The 25272-nt window shown below is 33.1% G+C and overlaps 1 protein-coding gene across 1 annotated transcript in view; it reads left to right on the forward strand.

The window, feature by feature from the left end:
- Duox (dual oxidase) overlaps positions 1-25272 on the forward strand; it is a 193820-nt gene that overhangs the window by 138705 nt on the left and 29843 nt on the right. The window contains exon 3 of the mRNA XM_014417124.2: positions 18226-18387. Coding sequence (XP_014272610.1) covers positions 18226-18387 — 162 coding nt within the window. The remainder of the gene's footprint in view (positions 1-18225; positions 18388-25272) is intronic.

Raw genomic sequence — 25272 nt, forward strand, 5'->3', positions numbered from 1 at the left:
CAATAATGTCGACCAGTTGGTCCGGGAATTGGTGAAGCCTGAGTTCTTGGATTAGTGTGGGGTGTAGGGGGGAAATACATTTGAACAGGTAGATAGGTTTAAGTATTTAGGTTCTACGGGAACTAGAAAAAACGAAATTGGTGAGGAAATAAGAGCGAGGTTGAAGGCTGGAAATAATTGTTATTTTTCTATTTCGAAACTGCTTATTGAAAAACTTAAAAATTAGAATTTACAAAACTATTATCCTTCCCACTGTACTTTATGGATGCGCGACGTGACTTCTTACACTACCTAACCTTAAAGTTTTCGAAAATAAAGTACTACGTAAAATATTCGGACCAAAAAAGGATGAATTAACTACACACGATAAATATAATTCAAATTACAGCATTGCGGCGCATAAAATAGGCGTGCAAGATTGTAGGGCTTGGTAACGAGCGGATCCCTAAAATGTTAATAAACCCTGAACCGACGAGTAAACGTCCGTGGGGTAGACCGAAACGTAGATGAGACGATTGGGTTAAAACCATCACTGGAAGGATGTATGTAGAGAGTGATTGGTGGTATCGGCTTCGAACCTTCGGGTTCATTAGCCCATTATCATTATTGTTATTTTATAAATCTCATTAGCTAAGCCTAGACTTCAAGTTGGGTCATGCGCACTTTCTGCCAAGTTCCACCCAATCAGGGTTTGTTACTCTCTTTTGAATAACTCCATGAATTTCTAGCGTAGTTGTTGATTGTTGCTTAAAGGCGTAAAACCCTCTGGTCATCAACGCCTATGGGATGATAAAAGTAAAAAAAAAAATAAAATAAAAAATAAATAAATAAATAAAAAATAGAAAAAAAAATAGAAAAATAATTAAAAAAAAAATAAAATAAAATAAAATAAAAAACATAAAAATCGAAGAGTTATAATTAATAAAGAAGGCAATGTGCTTTTAAAAATTCAAATACTCGTGTAATTTTAGCTTCCTCATCTGCGAGAGTTTCAGATAAATTTGGGGTCAGTCCTATCCTGTTTATTGTTGGCAAATAGTGAGTACACTCTTCGAAAATATGTCTAATCGTAAGAATGGACTGACAATATCTGTACGTTGGAGGTGGCAGTTTTCTGATCAGGTGAGAGTGCGTGAGGAGAGTCAAGCGGGCCAGAGCAACCTCCTCCCTGCGGCTGTTGCGGTAGGATGTCGACCATGGTTTTACTGATCGTTTTATGGTCGACATCCTACCATAAATTTCCAGCGTAGTATTTTCTACTAATGTTTCATTTATGAATCATAATTATTGGAAAATTTCAGCATGTTTTATGTATTTCCATTTATTTATTTTATTTCATTTAGTAACATGCCGTATTATAAGCATGTGAAAGAAGGTAGCGAAGGGTATGATTTTTGTTGTGAATTTGATTCTTGTTAGTAGTGTTTTTTCTTATGTTTCGTCCTTTGGTTGGTGTCGAAAACCGTACACTTTAGCAATAATTAATATAGTTTGTAACCTTCCTGACACACCTGCATTGGCTTTCACCTTTCCCTTCTACAAATCAGTTAGCAAACTTGTGTGTAAGTAGTTTTCTGTTGGGGTAATAAGGGTCTTAAACATACTTTAAGGAAAATTACTTGAGAAAACTGTATTTTTCAAAACTATATATTTATGAATTGACTCTTATTCAGTCATTTACTACTTAATATTAATTAGCAAAAAATCTGAAGCAGGCCTATAGGAACTTTCTAAACAAACAACCCAAACTTAAATATTCGTTGTGTAATAAAATTTTATTGTTATCAATACGTAGGTTTACATTAATACTCCACAAGATATCTTCGGCCATCTTATTACAAGATAGGGAACAGGTTAGCTCAGTCAGCAAGGCGCTGGAGTCCGGGTTCGAATTCCGCTGTCGCAGATTATCATTTTTTCTGCTAAGCCATCCGTAGACCATAGACAACCCTATGTGTTCGGGAGCTATCCTGTCTCTATACAATGGGCACTCTTGATCGGGGATTAACCTGGCGGTTAAGCGTGCATAAACAAAGCACCTCCATCCACAACCGCTGTTCAAGAAATGGAACCCTCTGACTCTTTATTGGTTGTAGTGGTATAGAATTTTGTCTTTTCCCAAGATTAGGATAAGAAAACACTATTTTAAAAAGTCCTATTAAGACTTTTCAATTGGAATATATTTACCTGAGGACCTGGTTCAATAAGAAATTATTTATGCAATATAATATAATAGCCCTTATAGATATTCCCTTACATAGACCACAGACACCTGCACAGACATACCCTCGGGATGACAGCCAAGACGAAGACGTGAACATGAAGTTGATGTATGACGCAGCTGACAGCGTTGGCCCGGTTTGGCCGTATCTCATTAATCATTTCCTTGCTAATTTATTCACGAGCTAATATTTCTCGACTCCTTGCAGGTGTCACAAACAATTGTTTGTCATCTCAGGGTTTATTAAATATTTTGTTTCACCTTTTAATCTCCTGAAGTTGTTGCAATCAGAATTTTATGTTTACTCTATTTTACTTGGATTTTATATTCTACAGCACACCTACAATGTTATATAGAAACAATTATTTTATTATATTGTCTTCAGGCCATAATTAATTATTGCCTTGTTCTTCTGGATCAACTTTCGTTTGAATTAAGAGTCAGCCATTATTTACTATTAGAAGGAATATCTCTTCCTTATGGTAGGGACTATTTATTAGGTTGTAAAAAAGTTTATTAGTCGGAACACCTTTGTGAAAATACGTTGGTTCCATCCTGCAGGGATTTAAGGCTATCAATTCATCTCCTAAACAGTATGAGCACGTATTGTCGAGGCCTTCGTGTGTAGATTACTTCTTATCTTCAATTGAAGTCAGAACTAACCAATTGTACACATTAACATCGACAGAAATAACCATTAGAAAAGTAATGAATTTCATTTATTATTTTATTTAATAAAAATTACAAAAGTATAGAAAATCATTGAAACTAGACCATAATTAGCACATAAAAAAAATAAAATTAAGACTGTTAAGAACAGGATTGGGTATGTAAATTATTATTATTAACCTGTAACAATTGTATAATACTACAAGAAAATTAGATCAGAAAATACAATTGTTAAATTTCGGGATAACACTAGGATATATAATGATAGGAGCAGGGTAGCTAATTGAGGCATAATTGTATTTTTGTTTAAATAAATTATTCAAAAAGAAACATATACAATTCCAAAATAATTAATGATACTAACTACAGATTTTTTTAAATCAAAATATATTACATTAATGTCATTCCTTAAACCAATATTTCATTTGGTACATCAAGACATTCAACGTGTTGAACTTTACTGGAAAATAAGCCTGATAATTACTGTATACTTTTGCCTGTAAATTTTTGACGGTTCACGAAAGAGGAACCTATTTTTAAAATTCCCAACTGCATAGTCATATCGTAACTAGCATTATTACAATAATGGTAATTACAAAAATTCCTATCATTACTATAATGGATCTTGGGAGAATGTCAGGTTAGGTCACGGATTAAAAAAAAAATTAGTCTGCTCTTTCCTCTTGGTCAAAACTTTGTCCTTAGATTTAGGTTTCATTAATAATTAATTAATGGTGTACATTGTTCTTATACAGAGAGTTTAGTATTTAACTTCATTTACCTATATACGGAATATTTAGTAAGAGGAAGTGGAATCGTGCACAATTTTTTTGGTCTCCTGAATCCAACTGAGCAAATCTCAGTGTAGTGTATAAACAGTCTAGCTCAAAAAAGGAATCCTGGGATGTTTCAACAGCTTTTTCTATTAAATTCAACTTAACTCAGTATTCCTTCTTTATAGTTTCGATTTTTCCTTTTTATTTTCTATTTTCACAAAAACTGCTTTAACAATTTTGTTTAAATGAGATATAATAATGTACAATAAAATCATCTTTGGTACCAGCTAGGTCATTACCTCATTTTAATAGTTGAAGAAGGCTTAATTTTTTTTTCTAAGCTCTATGAGTGAGTGGGATTGAGGTCAAGATGGACAAAAAGGACGGGTTGAGGGGAAGCTCTTTTACTGCATTGGGAATGAATTTGAAGAGGGGTCTGAGGAAATTGGATATTTTGGGTAAGAGGTTCGTTGTGTCAGTAATGGTTCAGTAACTAGTCCTCAGTCTAGTCTGAGGCTGTTTGTGAGGGTCTGCCATCCTTGTGGCCGTCCTGTCGGTGTCAGTGCTCTGAATAGTTAGATCGTCCAGTGCTGGAGGCTATCAAAGAATTTGATGTACCTCCTCCTGATGAACTCTGTCACCGTCGGTAGGTCGAGTGTCGTATGTATGTGGTCAGTCTTTGTCCTTTAAAGTGAAGTATGTCGTACTATATGTCTGATCATGAAAAGGAATACCATAGGTAATTAAACATTAGTTAGTGCATGCTTATTAATAAATTAATATGATATGTTATTGTTTTATTGTTTCGTAAGGTTATTTTGATTGAAATTAATGACCTGGGCGGAACAGCCTGCAAACCGTTTTTAAAATTGGATGTGAGGTGTAAATTTTTGTTTAAGGCATGCTAATTTATTAGTAATATTATAGTTTTTAAAATTTTTAAAAATTGAAGTGTAAAAGCTGATTATTAGATTGTGCGACAAATGGCCGAATTGGCCAAAACGTTGGACTTATAAATTAAATAATAAAGTGTTTTGAGAATTAACTTAGATACTTATTATTTTATCTAAACAATAATGACTGTCTCAATGAAGTGAAAAGATTATATTTAAAGTAAAATTATACTATACATTTCGAGAAACTTCTTCGGATCCTTAAAACAGAATAATACTAATGATTATTGAGCAAGTACAAAAGATTTTTCATTAAAAAAATCAATCACTTTGGCTATGTAGACCAAGATATATAATTTTTTTTTGTGTTGTGACAACTGATAATCAATTATTCTTTGAGATTAGCATCAACAAATTGATCTTTATTTGATCCTAAATAGTATTCAATTTGACTGTGAGTTGTGAGGTCTAAGAATGAAATATATGAATAATGTATTGAGCCCATTTGAAGTTGTCCTTTCAGACACTTGGACCAAGCGCTGACAGTGCAATCCTTGATGAGCGCTTTATTTTCCAGCACTAGGAAGGTGTTATTCAAGCCGCCTGGAAGATAATCGAGCCGATCTAGGTTAGAACGAATGACGAATAAATATTGTTTGATGAAATGTAGGATTAGCCAGTATGGTAATGCGGAGGCGACCTAGATATTGTCATTGCTTGCTGAGTCAGGTGACAGACAATGGTGAAGGGACAACCGCTGAATATGGTTGTGGTTTTGTGATGGCGGCACCATAAACACAAAAATATCTTTCATATCTTTATTTACGGCTCGTGGTGAAAGGATGTTGTCATATTATTTATGGTTCCACTCGCATTCGTCTGTCATGCCGCAAGTCTTTAATGTCTTTATTTTTGAAAATTTTGTAATGTAATAATTCTTGAGTTGGCCCATTGTCGTAATACATTTTAAAGATGTCTCTCCTTACTTGCCGTACTATTGTTTTAAATATATTACTTTGACAAACACTTATCATATTAGTGTATAATATGATTCTGTAATAAGGCTAATTAGTTGATCTAATTTTCTTGTAGTATTATAAAATTTTTATAGGTTAATAATAATAATTTACATACCCAATCCTGCCCTTAACAGTCTTAATTTTTTTTTATGTGTTAATTATCGTCTAGTTTCAATGATTTTCTATACTTTTGTAATTTTTATTAAATAAAGTTTATTACTTTTCTAATGGTTATTTCTGTCGATGTTAATGTGTACAATTGGTTAGTTCTGACGCCAATTGAAGATTTTTCTTCTACACACGATGGCCTCGACAATACGTGCTCATACTATTTAGGAGATGAATTGATAGCCTTAACTCCCTGCAGGATGGAACTAACCTACAGTTGTGAAGGGGTTGGTCCTACAGGAACTAGCTGTAGGTCCTTACGAAAGGAAGAAAAGGTATAGAATAGAGAAAAGCTCCAGAGAAGGCAGAATAAAATAAAAATTTAATATACATTTCTAAAAACAGCACTAGAATCTACTAATCCATGATTTATATTGTTACTGCTTCCTAAAGAAGTGGTTTCCTGAAGGGAAAATTCATACTTTGATTAGCTAAGTTTGTACTTGGTCAACTCATTGGTGGCTATGTCGTTGAGAGGTGCTGTGTGTATAACATTAGCTTTTAGTGGATCAGAAGATTTTGTTGTAATCTTTAACGATTCAATTAATGCTTCAATATAATATAACAATAAAAATGATTATTAATTAGTATAATTGTTATTAATCAAAGTATTTACAAGGAATAAATATTTCAATATACGATGTTTACTTGACGGCTGTAGTAGTTGTCGTTGCGTCAGCTTGGTAGTGTCGTGTAAGCAACGGTTAAACGGCAGCTTGAGCAGTGACCAACAGGTAGCAGCAACGTCGCTAAATTTTGAATGCACAAATAAGAGTCTTCTTTTTATAACTTTTTTTTCCTGGAATTTGTTTAAATTACGAAAATTTAAGGAGAAGAATGTCGACAAGACTTAAAATCGTTAGAAAGCCTTTTACCTCTTCAACCTCTAGGGAAAAAAAATTAAAATTTTTCGATATTTCTAACAGATTGCCCGATTTGGCAAGCAGGCATCGCGGCTAAACGCCCTATATAACGAAAAAATGACCACCAAATCGGTTCTTCAGTTCAAAAGGACTTTTTTTTTTATAAATGACTAACCTAGAATCCTCACCCAAGATTGAAAAGACAAAAAACTGCACATCGATTCCGACTATTAAAAGACTTACTGGACTAACGGTCTTAACTTCCAATTCATTACAAAAGACTCGTCTATATGACTGTAGTAAGGCCAATCTGGAGATATGGCGTTAAGCTATGGGGCTCCACTAACCCTTCAAATTCCTCTCGTATCCAATCCTTACAATCCAAAATCCTTCGTAAAATCCTCAATGCTCCTTACTTTGTCATAAATAAAATCATATATAAAGACCTTAATGTTCTATATCTAACTGATCTAGCCCAAACCAGATATCTCTCCTTCCATTATAAACTCCCTAACCTTGCCTTCTCTTCCATTCCTAACAATCTTTCGAGGCGCCTGAAAAGAAGATAGAAGAAGTCATAAAAAATTATGAATAAGTATTACTAAACGATGGTTGAGACAAGTTGTTTCTAGAATATATTTTTATAAAGAGTATAAATACCATTTCGTTGATTTTTTCGAACTAAAGAGGTCTCACAGGTTACGAACTAGTGGGTTTTTGTGTATTTTGTATTTTTGACTATCTGTATCTCGGGAATTATTGAACGTAAATAACTCTAGGCCTCAAATCGAAGCTTGTCAAAAACGCCATTAAGTATTTTATAATGATAAAATCCTTAAGAATAGTTTATTATTAAGTCACCTTCGGCCAACACCTCTCCTGGAATAATCATATGTTCCAAATCAAACGCAAATCTATAACTTTAATCAAACAATTCCTAAGATTCCGTCATTACACTCCGTCAGCTCCTAGTATCCTCTCTGGTCTTCCCCCACTTCGACTACGGTTACTTGGTCTATGGAGGGCTATCTGCAGGGCTAGAGTTGAGGCTGAAGAGACTCACGAATAGCTTCGTAAGATTTATCTTTGGGTTTCCAAGACGCTATCAAATCTCCCGCTGGTATACCGAGTTGGAGTGGCTCTATCCAACCTCCCCGAAGACAATACCTCCTTGGTGTTTTCCTATTCCAAGGTCTCAAAATAAAAAAACCTACTTATATCCTTGACCTCCCCACTCTTCGTTCATCCATCCACTCATTAAATACCAGATTCCAACCGACTGATTTATGTATGCCCTCCTATAGAACCACCTTCTTCAGCAAATCTTTCGTCATACGTGAAACAAACCTCCTTCTGGAATTCTCTCCCTTTCTTCATTTGTCAATCCTCATCCATTCTTTCCTTTAAAGAACACCTATTTATTCACTTATTACATAACCAAACCTCCGCATCACTGTAAACTATATAATTACGCATATATTGATTAACACTATAAACAGTAGTAAAGCAAAGATCTCAATGTAATTTCATTTTGCTTACTGGCAACTTTTAAATGCTTGCCATACAAAAATCATAATGTATGAACCTTGTATTTATTCTTAGGGAACATATGTCCTAGAATAAAATTATTTTTTTATTTCATTTCATTTCATTATAGCTTAATAGTTTATTTACAAAAATAAATTCACTGAATGATTTTTCTCGTTTTTGGAAAAAAAATATTGGTTTTCAATAAAAAACTGTGCGTTAGGAATTAATGAACCTAAAGAACTCTATTTGGAGCTCCTTATATGCACCCTAAAGTAGGTTATGATAAAATTCCAACTACTTGGTATTACAAGTATTAAGTATTCTTAAGGAGTTATTGCCAATAAAACCACAGACGTAGAGCCGCCATTTTGAAATCCTGACACCTAGGGAGTGGTACAATTTTTCCTTAAGAATCCATTGACAGAAATTAGATTACTGTTGCTTCTGAATCGGTTAAATTTTAAGCTATTTTTATTAAACTATAAAGAATTAGTGAACATAATGTGGCGTTTACAGGTACCTACTATGAGGAGATTATTAAGCCAGGTATAGGTTCATCCTAGAGATATGCATTTTCCAGTTTATAAAGCGTAACTAGCTGAATGTAATCTGAAATGATGACTCAAATAATGAAAGAGTATGAATTTATAATGCGTTCTATGATTATATTAAGCGTTAGAGCAGTTCTTTATGTCTGTCAGAAATTAGATTTATTTAAAATAAATATTTGACTACCTTATAGACGAATTTTTTCGTCCTTTAAGATTGAACCTAAAATCATCGAAAAACAAATAAAAAGGATTTCCACCAATTTTTTACGGTTAGCTCTATCGTTTATTAGATTAATTCAGTACTGTATAAAATCAGTTGGCTTCTATAATGAACTCTCTGAACTTGGAAACGCCTAGTTCAGGATTAATGTCCTGCGCATGCTCAAACGATAGCTAGTTCAAGACAATCAAAACAGTCCTTGCTTAGACCCAGAGACTGTTTTAACTGCCAGGAATGGTTCTGAACTTGACGTCTGTGCTTGTTGGAACAAAGATTGCCAGTTGGATAATTGGTACCAGAATCGTTGAACACGAAACAATGCGCTTGATTCTGACAGTGTTCGTTGAAAGAGACCTAGTATCACATCCTTAGTAATTTTAGAAAAGTATTTTATTTGAAAAAGGAAATTAATATACATTATAGTAAGTTATATTAGAAGTAAGAACTCCTGAGTCCAACGCGTAGCTTAGACACAGAGGCAACTAATGAAGGAGCAGCCAGCAGCGAGTAGATAACGAGCCCTGACACTGCTTGTTAGATCCGCATCAATCACAACCTCTTTGCCCATCATCCATCCATCTCCCTTTCTACATCCGTCTCTTCGTATTTCCCAACTTCCTCTTTTCCTATTGTGTTCAATAGAATTGACCAATTCGTCATCCAATATTCGGTGAGGTTGAACAAATTGGGTAAAAAAAATTAAATATCAATCTTTTCTTACGACTGTGGCGAACAAAGCACCCAAACCTAATAAACGAAAATGGATTTGATTTTATAATTGAGAAGGAATTATTCTTATTTGAATTAAGAAGGAACAAAACGTGAAAATATATCATGTCAGAGATATATTGAACGTCATGAAGCATTCTGAGAGTCAGAAAAAAAATATATATCCATTCGTTGACCCGATCGTTAAAAGGACATTATAACTAAATCAACATATTTAATAAACGCGAAAATTATTATAAAATAAGCATATTTCGACTTAAGGATATAAATAATTTCTGTCTTTGACAATATGTAGGAAAACTTTTAAAGGACCAGGTTGTCATATGACTTAAATTTAAATAGCTTTAAACTTTGGTCTTGAGAATAATCGTTGAGGTAGAAAAACACAAAGAAAATATAAGAAACACCATTTTCATGATAAGTGCCAAATCACATTTACCCTTAGTCGTAAACCCATGACCTCTTGCCCTACAGTATCGTTTAATAATACTCCACTTATTCCTGTCGAACAGATCCGTTACTTAGCACTACAATTCGACAAACGACTGACATGGAATCATCGTACAAGACTAAAAAGACAAGAAAGATTCCGTCTATAACAACATTTACTAGACAAACGGTCTAAAATGCCAATCCATTACAAAAGACTGATCTACATGACTATTATGAGGCCTATCTGGACATACGGAGTTGAGCTTTGGGGCTCCACTAAACCATCAAATTCCTCCAGAATCCAATCCTTACAGTCAAAAATCCTGCGTTAAATCCTTAATGCTTTGTCACTTTGTCACAAATCAAGTCATCCATCAGGACCTCAATGTCCAATATGTTGCCGATTTGGCCAGAACCTGATACCATTCCTCCAAATCCACTTGTTTCTAACCTGGTTTCTCCTTCATTACCTAATAATCCTCCTAGGCTTCTGAAAAGAAGATGGCCTCGAGATCTTCTCCTTTAGAAATGTTATTGGAGTTCTATCAGTGGGTAGATTCTCCACATGTTTGTATCATGTCACTAAGTCACCTACAGCAAATTTACTTTTTGTATATATGTGTATACAGTTGTAAATAACAATAAATAAATTATTTAAAAAAAAATGATAAGTGAGGAACAATTTAGGAGACAAGTTGTATATAGTAGTTGTGCATAACATGTCATATAAATGGCATACTTCCCCAATGTGAATAACGTATAGCTTATTATCTGCGATTGTATTCTTGTATATCTCTTTTATTCACTATTTTTCTGTAAGTAAAACAAAAAAAAAAGGTTCATATCAAAAATTCATGAAGCATTCTGGGAGTCAGAAAAAATATATATATATCCATCCGTGGACAGATGTCTTTAGAATGATACTTTGATTTTTTATTCATAATAATAATAAAGCCACCAAAGATTCGATTCTGACACTACCAATCACTGTCTACATATGCCTGTACAACAATGCCCGTTTAAGCCCAAATCCTATTATGATTTAATGTATTAAAATCGTATTGCTGCTTTTCTCGGACTTATGAGGAATTATTGACATCAAGTGACGATATAGATATAGATATTCTACAACTATGTTTCTTAATCCTTCCATTGAGGCGTTTTCCTGTTGACGGTTTCAAATAACGACCGTTCCAATGTCTTACTTGACTAACGCAACAGTTCTGAAAGGATTACTAATGAAAGTCGACAACTGGTTTTATCAGAAAAAAAAAACAGGACTAGGTAAGAAAGATGTAATGTTATATTAATGGCGGTACAATAGTTGCCTGATGGACGCGAGTGGCTTGCCAAGAAGTTGCGTGAAAGTTTACAGAAAGTCCTCCAAGTGCAAAAGGTGTCGTAAGGACACGGCTAATGAGTCCACCCACTGGGACGGGGAAGGATCAAACCTGAGGACCACTCCTTATCCTTACTCAACGGCATCCAGGACACTTACCAATGTAGAAGGGTGTTTATCACCAGACAGAGTGCAAATATTACAGGGAGTGCCGCAACTACTAAAAGCACAAACTGTAATTATGCACATTAAAAAAAAGTTGTAAACTCTTTTTTTATTGCTTAAAAATGGACAAAATTGGTTACTTGATGGTCTACTAGTAATGCTTGCGATCATTAGGAGTTGAGTTAGGAAGCCCGATGGATTGCCTAGCCTTGCTCTAGTTCGTTTTTTCGAATTAATAAGCTGTCAGAGAAAGAAAACAATTATATAACAATCAATATACAAAACAAACTACTTCAATATCTTTATGGTAGTTTTCAATCATGGTAGTAACTATCATAGTCACTTCCATGAAATAAACCGCATGATAGATGTTTTCAAGACAGCATTTACTATTTTGGAAGTACTTATGCACTATCAGGAATAGGGTGATAGTTGACAGTCACACCCGTAAAGCTACTATTACTATAACTTTACATCTTATAAAGTAAATGCCTTACCTTAACTATCCCCTCAAAATTGCTTTTATCATACAGAGGTGCTCCTTTTCTGATTTAGCAATGTTTTTTTTTCTAACCCTATATGTACCAAAAAGATATCTTACTTCGAAATAATATAAGTTTTCTAAACGGTTAAAATAATTGTGAAATTGAGCCACAGAAAATATGCTATCTAACATTTATTGGAATTTTTTAGATTTAGCGGATTCTTCTTTGCTGATTTCATAGATTTTTGAGGCAATTTTTATTTTTAAAAGTGATATTATAGTAATGTCAATGTTTTAATAAATTATGGCACGTGATTACCAGTTTAAGGTAAAACATTTTAATTAACAAATATCATAACTGTATATAATTTGTATTCTTGTTTGAGACTGGTTTAATTATTAATTATAATAAAAATATCCATTTGGTCTAAACATGTTTATCTTTTTCAAATTCAAATTATACTTTCTATAAATATTATTCCATTTATAATGTCTATAAATATTATTCAATTTATACGGTCTATAAATATTATTCAATTTATACGGTCTATAAATATTATTCAATTTAATTTTTCCTGAATATTATTTAATTTATATTTTTATAAATATTATTCAATCTATATTCTCTATGAATATTATTCAATTTATAGAAAGTATAAATTGAATAACATTGTAAAAAGTAAATTGGATAAGAAATAGGTTGATAGAATAAAATATAATTTGATAAAAAAATTAACAACTATTTCTGTGATATTAAAAATAAGTTTTAACATGCTAAAAGAAGGAAATATTTCTCCATTTAACATGCGTTTTTTCCATTTACCACGTTAACTAAAGATCATGAATGCCCCTGATATTGATACTACACCCATTTTAAATTGATTCCCAAATTTTCGGTAATAACTTTACCGAAGAAATTACTTTTACGCATGCGTAAGCGAAAGGAGTGGACAGAATTTGATATAATGTACCAACTAAGTACTAACCCCTACAATCCCTTAAAATTTCATGAAAATCGAACAAACGGTTTGATTGATTTATTTCCCGAAAACTAATTTGACTACAGACCTACAAGTTAACAGACACAGAACAAAAGTTGTTTCTTGTTGCCTAAAATCTATAATACGAGTGAACATTTTTTATTCAATTAATCATTTGATGAAAGAGTTATTTCGTAAAATATCTCTTTGGTTTATTTAATAAATATAGTATTTAAAATGTACCGAGGTCCATTTTGAACAGATCGATTCTTTTAACGTTTATAGAAATATATAGTGCCTCTTAATCAGTCTCCACTGACTTACGACGCAATGGCTGCACTGTTTTTATTTTATTGTTATATTTATTCAAATATAAAAGTATTTTACGTACATTATTTCATCCTTATTTCTTCATGTACATAGTTTACGTTAATTTTATTTATCTCTCTGTTTATATTCTTATCGAGATTTTATTATTTTTAAATATTTTTTTTATTTTGGTATGAATGTGATCATTTAATTACTATTACTTATTGCCCAAGGTTGTAGCAGGTTCTAATACTTATCAATAAATAAATTTAAGAACTAAAGAAAAATATATAATGCCTAAAGGTTACTTTCATCAAGAGAATCTGTTCTCAAGATAGATTATTCTGTCTTAATTACCTCTTTGGAATACAGTTTTTGATTCTACTGAGTAATTACTGATCTAACCATGATGATCAGTTTCACTCTTCACCGAGTATGAAAAGAGCTACCGTTCATTTCAGGGAACTGAAACTGTTATCGAATTTATCATTGTTGGCGAACGTTGTCATTTGTTTCATGACGCGGCTGTCACCGCGAAATGGGTTAACGATTCCATCAAAGATTGCTGGCCTTAATTATTGGCACTAACAACTGCCCATTCCGGAATGAAACACCTGCAGATCTATTAAGCAGGTTACGACTTATGAAATGAATTTTCATTTGCTGAGGCAAACGAACCCTTTATCCTCAGACACACCGTCGGCAGACGGAAATACATTGATTAATAAAGTTCACAATCCGTGTAGGCGAAGGTTTGGGTGTTGGCGGAGCATGGCATCCGGTTGGTCGTGTGGGTGAGTTGCGATATGCAAGTGAGTTCTCTCCCACAAAGGATATGAGATTGTGTTACTACAGACTGGATTAATATGCAATTAAATGTTTAATGCATGTCTCCAACATGTATAGTGGTCACTTTTCCGTATATGAGCTAGCAAAATTACTATGTGACATAATTTTGAATGTCTCTAACGATTTCATGATTTATGGAGTATTACTAAATGCATTTGAAAGTGATTTCAGTACATAAAACAAAAAGAATAAATTAAACCACTTCAAAATTATTTATTTTTATATATTATTGATATTTAAAACAGCATTTACATAAAATTACAAGTAATTTTGATGTTAGTTTATAATGGTATGACACAGGCATGTATAGAAACTATCCGTTGATAGCACTCTAATAACATTTATACATTAGATCTCGAGGCCATCTTATTTTCAGGCAGGAATAGAAGAGGAAGCAAGGGTTTATAATGGGTTAAGTGTTATAATAGAAGGATTGATAACACTGATTCGGGCTAGATCTGTTACATATGGATCATTAAGGTCTTTATGGATGATTTTATTTGTGACAAAGTAAGAAGAGAAACTCGAAGGTTTAGTGGAGCAGCAAAGCTCAACTTCGTATGTCCAGATAGACCTTATTTTAGTCATGTAGGTCGGTCTTTTGTAATGGATTGGAAGTTTGGACCGTTTGTCTAGTAAGTGCTGTAATAGTCGGAATCGACGTGGAGTTTTCTGTATTTTCAGTCTTGTGTGAGGATTCCAAGTTAGTCGTTTGTCCAGAAGTCCTTGGTAACGGATCTGTTCGACAGCGATAAGAGCAACATTATTAAAGGATACTGTGATAGCACAGTCGGTTGGCTTACGACGGAGGGTAAATGTGATTTGTTGGGATTTATTATTCCTCAATTTCTATACCATTCTTCGAGGTTTGTTATGTGGAATTGGAGAATTTGGAATGAAATTAAAGGATTATTATTAACTGCGAGCACATGGGTCATCGGCATACGTGGTGAGGACAGTGTTATGATTGGTTGGGATGTCAGCTGTAGAGACTGAGTAGAGGATGGGACCGAGGATATAACCTTAAGGAACACCGGCGGAATGAGAGATTTTTAAAATTTAAATTAACTGTTTATAACATGTTTTGAACATAAATTAATATTTTATATTAAAGAATTTTAATTTGAATGAGTATTAACTCTCTGTAGTTTTAGTATTTACTAAAAAGACTTCCAAGTACTGATTTTTTGTTATTTGGGTGTCAATAATAGAATTCTGAGAAAAGGAAGCAAACGCTGTTGATTGTGAATTTTTTTTATTCTTTTTGTACTTTTCAACATAAAATAAAAATTATAAGTTGGTTTTTAATTACTTTTTAATTTATTTCTCTTTAGTGCAAATATTTTAAATTGATTGTTTATGTTCCTTGAGTTTTGAATTTTTATGTATGTTTTAAATTACTTTCTAATATCTTTTTAAATTAATTTTATGCATATTTAAATAATTTTTATGTTTTGAAGTTAATTTTTTTAAATTAATATACTTTAATTTATGCAATATGTTTAATTTTGTTTTACTCCAAGTTACATTGGGAATATATTGATGACTTACTTCACAGTGGTGCTAAGTTAATAAGGCCTATCTGGACAGACTTGCGACTGGAAAGGTGCGCTTTAGGCCTCCACTTAACCATCAAATTCCTCTTGTATCCAATCCTAACAATCCAATATCCTTAATACTCCTTACTTGGTCACAAATCAAGTTATCCATCAGAACCTCTATGTTCCATATGTTGCCGATTTGGCCAGATTTACACTATTATTTTTTTTGAAGCAGTGGTGGTTGAGAAACTATATTTTAATCCTTAACGTTAGAATTGGGAAAATATATTTAATTTACTCTGCATTCCGCACAAACTTTGCTCCAATCTTGTAATAAAACTACCTTATTTTCTGAAGATATATCTCTAATTGACGAATTATTATTTCTTTTTACATAATCTCTACAGCTTTAAAGTGATTGTTTCGGTGTTTTCTAATTCTGTATGTGTGTCTTTAATTTTGTATTTTCTATATATATTTCAGGAAATACGTTTGAACGGTTTAAGTATTTAGATTCTACCACTAAATGCTCTCTGCATATATACTTCCAGCGATTCAAACTTCAAACCAAATTCTACTAAATCAGTTTTAAGGCAATCCTCCCATCTACGTTTCGGTCTACACCTTGGACGTTTCCTCGTCGGTTCAGTGATTATTAACATTTTATGGATCCGCTCGTTACTAAGCCCTACACCCTCACACGCCCATCTTATACGCCGCAATGCTATAACTTGAATTATATTTTCAGGGAGCAGTTCCCTTTATTCAGTGTTGTGTAATCTTCTGAATTCTTCCGTTAATTCATCTTTTTTCGGTCCCAATATTTTGCGTAATACTTTATTTTTTACAACCTTAAGGCGCTGTTTATCCGTTAGTGTAAGAGGCTACGCATCCATAAAGAACAGTGGAAAGGATAATAGTTTTGTAAATTATAATTTTTAAGTTTTTCGATAGAAGGCGCGAGCTAAGTAGTTTCGAAATTTAAAAATAACAAGCATTTACCGGCCTTCAACCTAGCTTTTATTTCCTCATCAATTTTGTTTTTTCTAGCTACCGTAGAGCCTAAATACTTAAACCTATCTACCTGTTCAAACGTATTTCCTCCTATGTCTATATCACCGAAATTGCTCGCGTTTCTATTGCTAACCAGGTATTTTGTTTTATCCGTATTTATTTCAAGATCTAGTTCCTTACTGAAGTTTATTAGCTTGGTTGTATTTAGTTCTATAGTTTCTTTGTCATAACCCAATGAAACCAAATCATCTGCATACCCAAGTACCGGTATTTTACCACCCGAAGTTAAACCCTTTTCGGTATTTATCACACTTTTAATGACGTATTCCAGTGCTAGATTAAATAAGATAGGTGATAAAGAATCACCTTGTTTTAAACCCGATCCTGGAAATTCTCAGAATAATGATCGCACACCCACACGAACTTCTTTGGTATTCCCTGTTCGATCAGAATATTATACAGTTTCTGGCGGCCAAAAGAATCGTAAGCCTTTTGGAAATCAATATAAAGCTGATGAGCTACCTCGTTGTATTCAATTATTTTTTTTTAATTTGATTAATAGTTGAACGATTTCGTCTAAAACCACATTGGTAGTCTCCAATAATAGTTTTCATTAAAGTAATCCAAAATTGGGGTGAAATATCTGCTTTAATCTCCTATTGGGCTCTTGTATCACATGTAAGATATCCTGAACCATTGGAATAGACCTTTTACAATCCCATTAAAGGTTCCCTCGACCCAGTGTTAACTAACCCACCTGTGACCTAAATCGATTAGTAGGCACGCCTATTCCATTGTTCCGAAAATTACAGAGATTAATTAAATTACAGCATCAATTAAATATATTTGAATTTATTTAAAAAGGTTCTAGTTAATTTTAAGCAGAAGTTTTCCTTATATAAAAATACCTTAAATTTACATTTAATTATGAATAATGAAATATTTTAACAATATTTTCGATGAGTATTCTGTAAATACAATTTAGCACTATATTTAGTATAAGATGATATTTATATTTGACTAGTGGTCAGCAGAATAACTGTTTCTAAGAACCTCAGTTTAACTTTTAATTAATGTCAACTCTTTTCTTCTACATTTTTATATAAATTCTACTTCCTTACCTTCGGTTTTATGGAACTTTGCTTCCTTACTAGCAAAGGTAAGGAAGTGATAGTTAAGTCAGATTTTGTCCAAAGTAAAGGAAAAGTGAATCAATGTTTACATGGTCTAGTATAAGTTTCAACAAAGTTCTTCCTATACTTTCACCTAACCAGGCATAAACGAATTTTCCTTGAAAGTAATATAGAAATGCTGGTCTGATTTGGACCGAATTCAAGGAAAATTAGAGAGGAGAATGATACCTCCCCATTTTTCCTCATTTCCCGAAGTGATGTCCCTGTCCACAGCTTCCTTTAACCTGTGTCCCCAGTATCCTTTGCTATCGGATAGCTGACATTTTGTTTCTTTGTTCAGAATCGCAGATGACACGGAAGACTCCTGCTGCCTATTGGGATGGTGTCTACATGATGGCTGGCGAAGACAGACCGTCCGCAAGGAATCTTTCTACCACCTTCATGAAGGGAAGAGATGGACTCCCCTCTCTGTCCAACAGGACTGCTCTTCTCGCCTTCTTCGGTAAGCTATATATAAATATTCGATGTATATAAATGTCTTCCCAATGCTTATAATCCCTAAATATTAAACTAATAAATTATTTCGAATTTATATTTCATTATTACCGAATCGGCCTGGTGATCCTTACTTGTTTATTATAACAATTAGGTTTGCTTTTAGCAATTAATAATTTGGGTATGGGGGGTTGGGCCAAAAAAGATAACTCCCTGACGATTTACAACGTTTTAATTGAAGGGATAAGTGGATGAAAGGGCTATGTACCATTTTTTGAATATTTAGTGAGGATGAAGGAGGTAGGTGCCTATCTAGCTAGTGTGAGGGACTCTAACCTCAAAATCCAATAAATAACTGAGGTACCTGGATTTAGAAGGGGCTATGTACCACAACAAAAATTGAACCTTGTTTTCTTAAAATTCATTATTTGTGACATAACCCCTATATCCACTTACCCTTTAATTATTAATAAATAGATTGGTAGAAAAATGAACAAAAATAATATATATACGAAAAAGTAATAATAAATATGTAATTAATGAATAAACTAAATCAAAACGGATGTTTATAGAATTATTAAAGCAAATAAATAACTTAAATGTAGAAAAAATAATTTGAAAAAATAAATAAATAGACGAATAAACGTCTTGGATTAGTATGCGCTTCATTTTTCGAGCTATTTTCTGCGTTGTAAGACTCGGCAATTAAACTGCTGGAAATAGAATTTTGGAAATCTTTTTTTTTTTTATTTTTTATGAATTCATTTATTGATTCAAATTGATGATAAGTCCAAAAATAAAAAAAATAAAACGGAAAATAACGCAATAGTTTATTATTTAAATTAATCATAAACTATATCAGTAAATAATAAACATTGACTTTTTTTTAGGATTGGGAGGTTGTTTTCTGTCAAAACTTTTCTTCCTTCAATGAAGGAATCAAAGATTCAATCAAAATTCCTCGAAGAAAAGAATCATTAATCTGCAATGCCATACCATTAATATTTCTTGTAATTTTTAACAAGGGGAAAACCATTTGTTTAATTATATTTTCGAGGTTTTGTCGTAAAAATGGTTTCAAAGTAACGTTACTCTCTCTTAAAAAAAAAAAAAAATCATAATTCAATAATAATACATGGGGTCGTTTTAAACCAAATAGAACTACCAAAACCATTTAATATTATCCGGACATATACAGGAAAAGTGTCCATGTTAAAAAATATATATGAAATAAGGTTGTAATAAAAAATAATTTTCTCCTATGTATTGATGACCAATATTTCGATCCACACGCCAAGTATTTATCAGAGCTAAAAAAAAAAATACTTATAAAATCAAATCAGGAAGATGTACAATAGATATAAAGGTGGTGGTATAAAAAGACATTCTTATAAATAAGCTAACATAAAACAATCTTTTTGATATTAATCTATAATTTCCATATTGTTTAACTACTCCTTACCTTTTTATTTTAGCCCTGATGAAGACCTGCAGCGTAGGTAGAAACGTTGGTCATTAAAATAGTTGTGAAATACTTTTGTTTTTCACGACCGCAACCCTGACCACCTCCGACTAATTCATAGACGGCCAAACACCTATGAACAATATTTATAATGCAGTTTGAAATGATTATTGAACATTTATAAGCGATTAACAAGTAATAATTGTTTAATAGATTTTTTTTTAAATAATTTTATGTCGAAGTAACAAGAAGTAGAAACACGTATGGAATTTTGGACAATGTCTTTCTGGCTCTTTAACTATAAATGATTTTGTTTAGTCTAATACGATTCAATGAACTTCAAAATCCTTTAATAATATAAATTACTTTCATACTCCATGTAAAAGTAAATTACTCTTTTTGTAATCAAAAAGTACAAAAATAGTAGATTAGTTTTATAATTAATTTAATAACCGAGAAATAAAATCTACCTCTTTGAACTTAAAAAGCAAACTAGATATCGTTCATGATGGAAAGCTTCAATTCGTCCGCTACATCTGATCATTTGTGATTAGTTATGATCTTGCTTTCACTTGCACTCTGTAATCATGTAATGTTATGGAACGTAATTACAGATCTGCAGTGGAAGGTCTATACACGGCACGACATTACGCATTGTCGTTTATATGGGGCAATTATATTTTTAGTAATTTAATTTTAATATTATTTACCTGCGCAAAAATATTCGTTTTCGAAAATAAATCCTGAATGAATCTTCACAAAGTAGAATATTAGGAGAAAAATAGCGTAGAAACAAAATGTATAGACAAAATTAGTGTGCAAAATAGATGGAAAAAAAAATTCTTTACCGTGTCGCAAATTTCTTATTTTTCATGTTTGAGATGTGAATAAATTATTTTTGGAAAACAATTTATGTAGTACTTGAAAACTACACACGTAAAAACTTGATATCAGTCTGTATTTGTCATTTTCCAATTTTAGGCGTTTTTTAAATATTATTCGATATAACTATCTCCTCTTCCCGTTTTAAGTAAATGTTTCAAAAGTGATGTAGGACTGTCTCTTCCTGGGAGCTTCCGGATAAGACAAGGGTTAAGCAATTCGTAATATAAACTCTCTATTTATATTGCACTTCACAACTATTTTAGCTTTAGCAATATTTAAAAATTAGAGAAAATTAAATGTGAAAACGATGTAAAACTCACCACACTAAACCACCGTGGCAGCCTTACCTATCTTTCAAGCAGACACTTTTGTTGAATATGCTGGTCGATGTACAATATCACAAAAAATATAAAAAATGCAATCCCTTCCGGAAAATTCGTCCCACTAAAGATCCCCTTTTTTTTTTGTACCCTTCATAAAGAATAATAACATTATTAGTTCATACATACATGAAACAAAAAATGTATTAAGACGCACTAAAGTATACATAATAAATTTCTTGTTTTATGTATGGATGAACTAATAATTTTATTAATCTTAATGAAGGGAACAAAAAAAAAAAAGGAGGGCTTTAGTGGAACAGATTTTTCGTGAAGGATTGCCTTTTTTGTACTTTTTGTGTAACGATCTCTGCTATTTTGAGATTGTCACATATCGTACATCAACCTATATACTCGCTATAAGTGTCAGTTTGAAAGATAAGTAAGGCTGCGACGGTGGGTTGGTGTGGTGGGTTTTACACCGTTTCACATTTCATTTTTAAATATTGCTTGATGTAACTATCTTACCGTCTCCTCTTTCCGTTTTAAGTAAATATTTCAAAAGTGATATAGGTCCGTCTCTACCTGGAGATTTTTTTGGGGCGGGTTTTCCGGAAAGGATTGTATTTTGTGTTATGGTCTCTTGTGAGATTGTGACATGTTCATCGACTAACATACTCGCTATAAGTTCATATAAACTTCTTTCGGGAGGTATAGTCCAGTCAAAACGGAACAAAAGAGTGCAAATAGATGGAAGATTTTTTAGTTGCAATTTTTGCCTAAATTAAGTTTTTGGAGTCACTAAACAGGAACCTGAGGTTTGCTTACTGTTACGGCGGGTAGGGGTTCAAAAGGAACCTTTACTAGCCCAACCGTGAAAAGAAAAGAAATGGTTGAATTTTGTTATTTTTTATTTTTAAATAAGTAAACATAACAAATGAAAAAAAAATATACAAACTAGGAAAAAAAAGAAAGCTTAATAATATTACAAAATAAAATTAATTGAACAAAAAAATATACAAACTAGAGAAAAAGTCACCGGTGATTGGTGGGGCCCCGGTTGTGGGTGTTCTGAGTGGACATTCTGTTGGAAGTAGATCGACAAAAGGGACGTACGTCTGCCCGCCTTGTCCTCTTGGAGGATGAGTTGAAGAAGTCCGCCCGCCGTGGCTAAGATGATTTAGCTGGCGAAGATGGCCAGAATGCTGGTAGAATAGTAACTACGAGAGTGTAGTGAGGAGATAAAGGAGACGATGTGTGTACACACGTAGAGGCGCTAAGAAGTCATCTGTCTGTTAGCAGTATAAAAAACAACAGAGAGCGGATTTGTTTTGTTTTTTATATCATCTGTCACATAGTCGATTACCGATCATATGTTGGCCGCAACACTTACTAATACGAATATGTTTTAGAGAAGCTTATTTTTATTTTACAAAAAACACTGAAATATTGGAACTTTTCATTTATATCGCAAAAATTATTTTTTTCTGATAAAATATGTTTATAAAATTAAAGTAAACAAAATTTTATATATTTTATGCCTACAAGATCGGTTACTGCTGTAAGCTAAACTGTAAGGGCTGTGATAAAGGCTGAATTCCTAAAATGTGAAATAAACACTGTTTAGTATTTTGCCTCTCTCTCTTCTTATCATTTTAATCCATGGGAAGTCCTGATTTTCTCCAGCAGCAACCGCCATCCTTCCCTATTCTGTGCCACCCCTATCCACCTTTAGGATGTTCAAATATTCCATATTGTCAATTTCCATACCATCTTTCCCAGCCATTATCCTCTACGACGACAATAAAGAGGGTCGGTCAGAATCCTCCTACGAAATATATCCTCAATTATTCTGGCGAGATCGTAGAGTTTTCCAATGCTTCTCCACCTCTATTCATTTTTTTCATAAACATCCTTATAAATTCGGCGCGACAACTTCTGCTCAAACATGAGGAAGAGCTATTCTTCAGCTCTTCATATAGTCCATGTCCCTGAGCTATAACATACTTCAGGTCGGACTAAATCTCGCAACTTTTGTTTACTTGGTTACCAAATTACTGAAAAAGTCCCCCCAGAGTTCAAAATAGAAACTAGTTTTTAACTTATCGAATTCCTCCCGTATCCAATCCTTACAGTACAGAATCCTTTGGACAGAACCAGATACCAATCCTTCCATGATAAACTTCCCAACCACCCAAACCAACTCGTTTCTAACCTGACTTCCCCTTCATTACCTAATAATCCTTCTAGGAGTCTGGAAAGAAGATGGCTCGAGATCTTCTCCTTTAGAAATGTTTTTGGAGTTCTATCAATGGGTAGGTTCTCCACATGTTTGTATCATGTCATAATATCACTTACAGCAAATTTACTTGATGTGTATATATGTATACAGTTGTTAATAACAAATAAATTATTAAAAAAAAAAAGTTTTTAACATAAAGCTTGAAAATTAAATATACCAAATTGTGACGCCGCACAGTGGTAGAAAGTGTGAAAAAAAAACTCTAAAATGAATTTTTTCTAGTATGCTTCTTACACTCAAATACTATTAAATGAATTCACCGTAATTGGTTCTCCCATCAAACAATATTTGTGAGCCGTAAATTACAGACGTTACTTCGGCATTGGGATAAAGTGAGTTTTTACTGGTTGTTATTTTTTTTTAAACTATCCAACAAAAAATATTTTGGCCAAGTCAATTCCAATGAAAATTGTATTTTTTCAATAGTAAGTTTATTTCTTGAAATATTTGTTTTTAATTTTTTTCGGCCACTTTCAATTTAATACTGGAAAAATTTGTTTTTTTTTGTCGTTTTTGATAGACCAGAAAAGCTTTTTAGAACTTTATGATGAGTGTACGTAATGTGTACTTACTGGATCAACTGAGTAGGCTCGTTAACGTAGTGAGCCTTATGAAGTCGGGGACCTTCTGGGAAGGTATAACCAAAATAAAGTGTGAAGAATTAACTACTATGAATCTTAATAATGTTTTATTTATTGAAAAAAATGATGAAAAAATAAAGATTTATATTTTTACTCCTAAAAATATTATAAATATGCCTGAGAATTACAGAATATTTAAACTGTATAGATGGGGGAGACGGTAACAGCGTGGTAACGTGACTGCCAACCCAAAGCTTGCGAGTTCGAGTCCCCGCCCTATCCGGGATTTTTTCAAGCATATAATTATAATACTCCTTTACAGCCTCTCCCCGGGCATTTTTGAGGCCCGTTAGCCAATAGGTGACACTCACAAAAAATAGGCATAGGAGTGACGAACCCACCGTATGAAAACGACGTCACGAAACGCGCGATGTATTTCTGAAGTACATTGCGCGAGGCCCTCCACCTCCACGGTCTGTTGCGCCAATAATAATAATAAATAGAGGTTTTTACACAAAAACTGCAGTGTACCCCGCTGTGCGCCATTAGAGAGCTTAAGATTGACTGCTTTTCAGTTCTCTATGAAAAATGGGGTGTTTTTAATTGAGCGAGCTCTTGCGAGGTTTTAAACTTGAAATTCAGATTCAGTATCGTAAAGACATGTAGAATCTTTGATATAAAAGCTTGTATTTTTTCTTGAAAGCGCTTAACAAAGGCAACACTGATAACTTTTGGCTTATATGCCTAAATATGAGAGAACATTTTTTCAAATAAAGAAAAACTCGTCAAAAGATTTGAAGCCCAAACAGGCGAAAAGTTTGAGTTATAAAAATTTATTTTTGGTTTGCAAGGAAAATTTCTACGTGGCTGGCAGGCATCAGTTTCGCCATAATAGCACACACAATTATTTGTGGTGTCGATCTCTATGGCCACTTCTCTTAAAACAGTTTTAAAATATAGTGTTTTCAAAAGTAAAGCTCCTCAACCTAATGTTAGTTGCTAGGATTTTAATGTTAATTGCCCAACTTACAGCAATTTAAGGAATAATTTGATAAGAGCTTCGCTAAATGGCCTTCAAGTGTCTACCTGGGATAATGATTGATACAAGCTCTTGCAATGGTATTATGATTTGAATAGACTATTGCTCCTGGTTCATGATGAAACCTTTGATTGGCGCATAGAGCAATGAATAAATGAATGCGTTGGCGAGAATGACTATGGAGCGCGAAATGACCTATTGCGTCTAGCTAACCCCTTACTTTGACATGGTCCTTGTTTTTATAGTCTCAATAGAAGCGGTTACGTTCGAGATCAAGAATATAAGCAGTGATTGGCAGTATCG

Source organism: Halyomorpha halys, unplaced genomic scaffold (genome assembly GCF_000696795.3).
Source record: "Halyomorpha halys isolate HHAL.00 unplaced genomic scaffold, Hhal_1.1 Scaffold146.1, whole genome shotgun sequence".
NCBI lineage: Eukaryota > Metazoa > Arthropoda > Insecta > Hemiptera > Pentatomidae > Halyomorpha > Halyomorpha halys.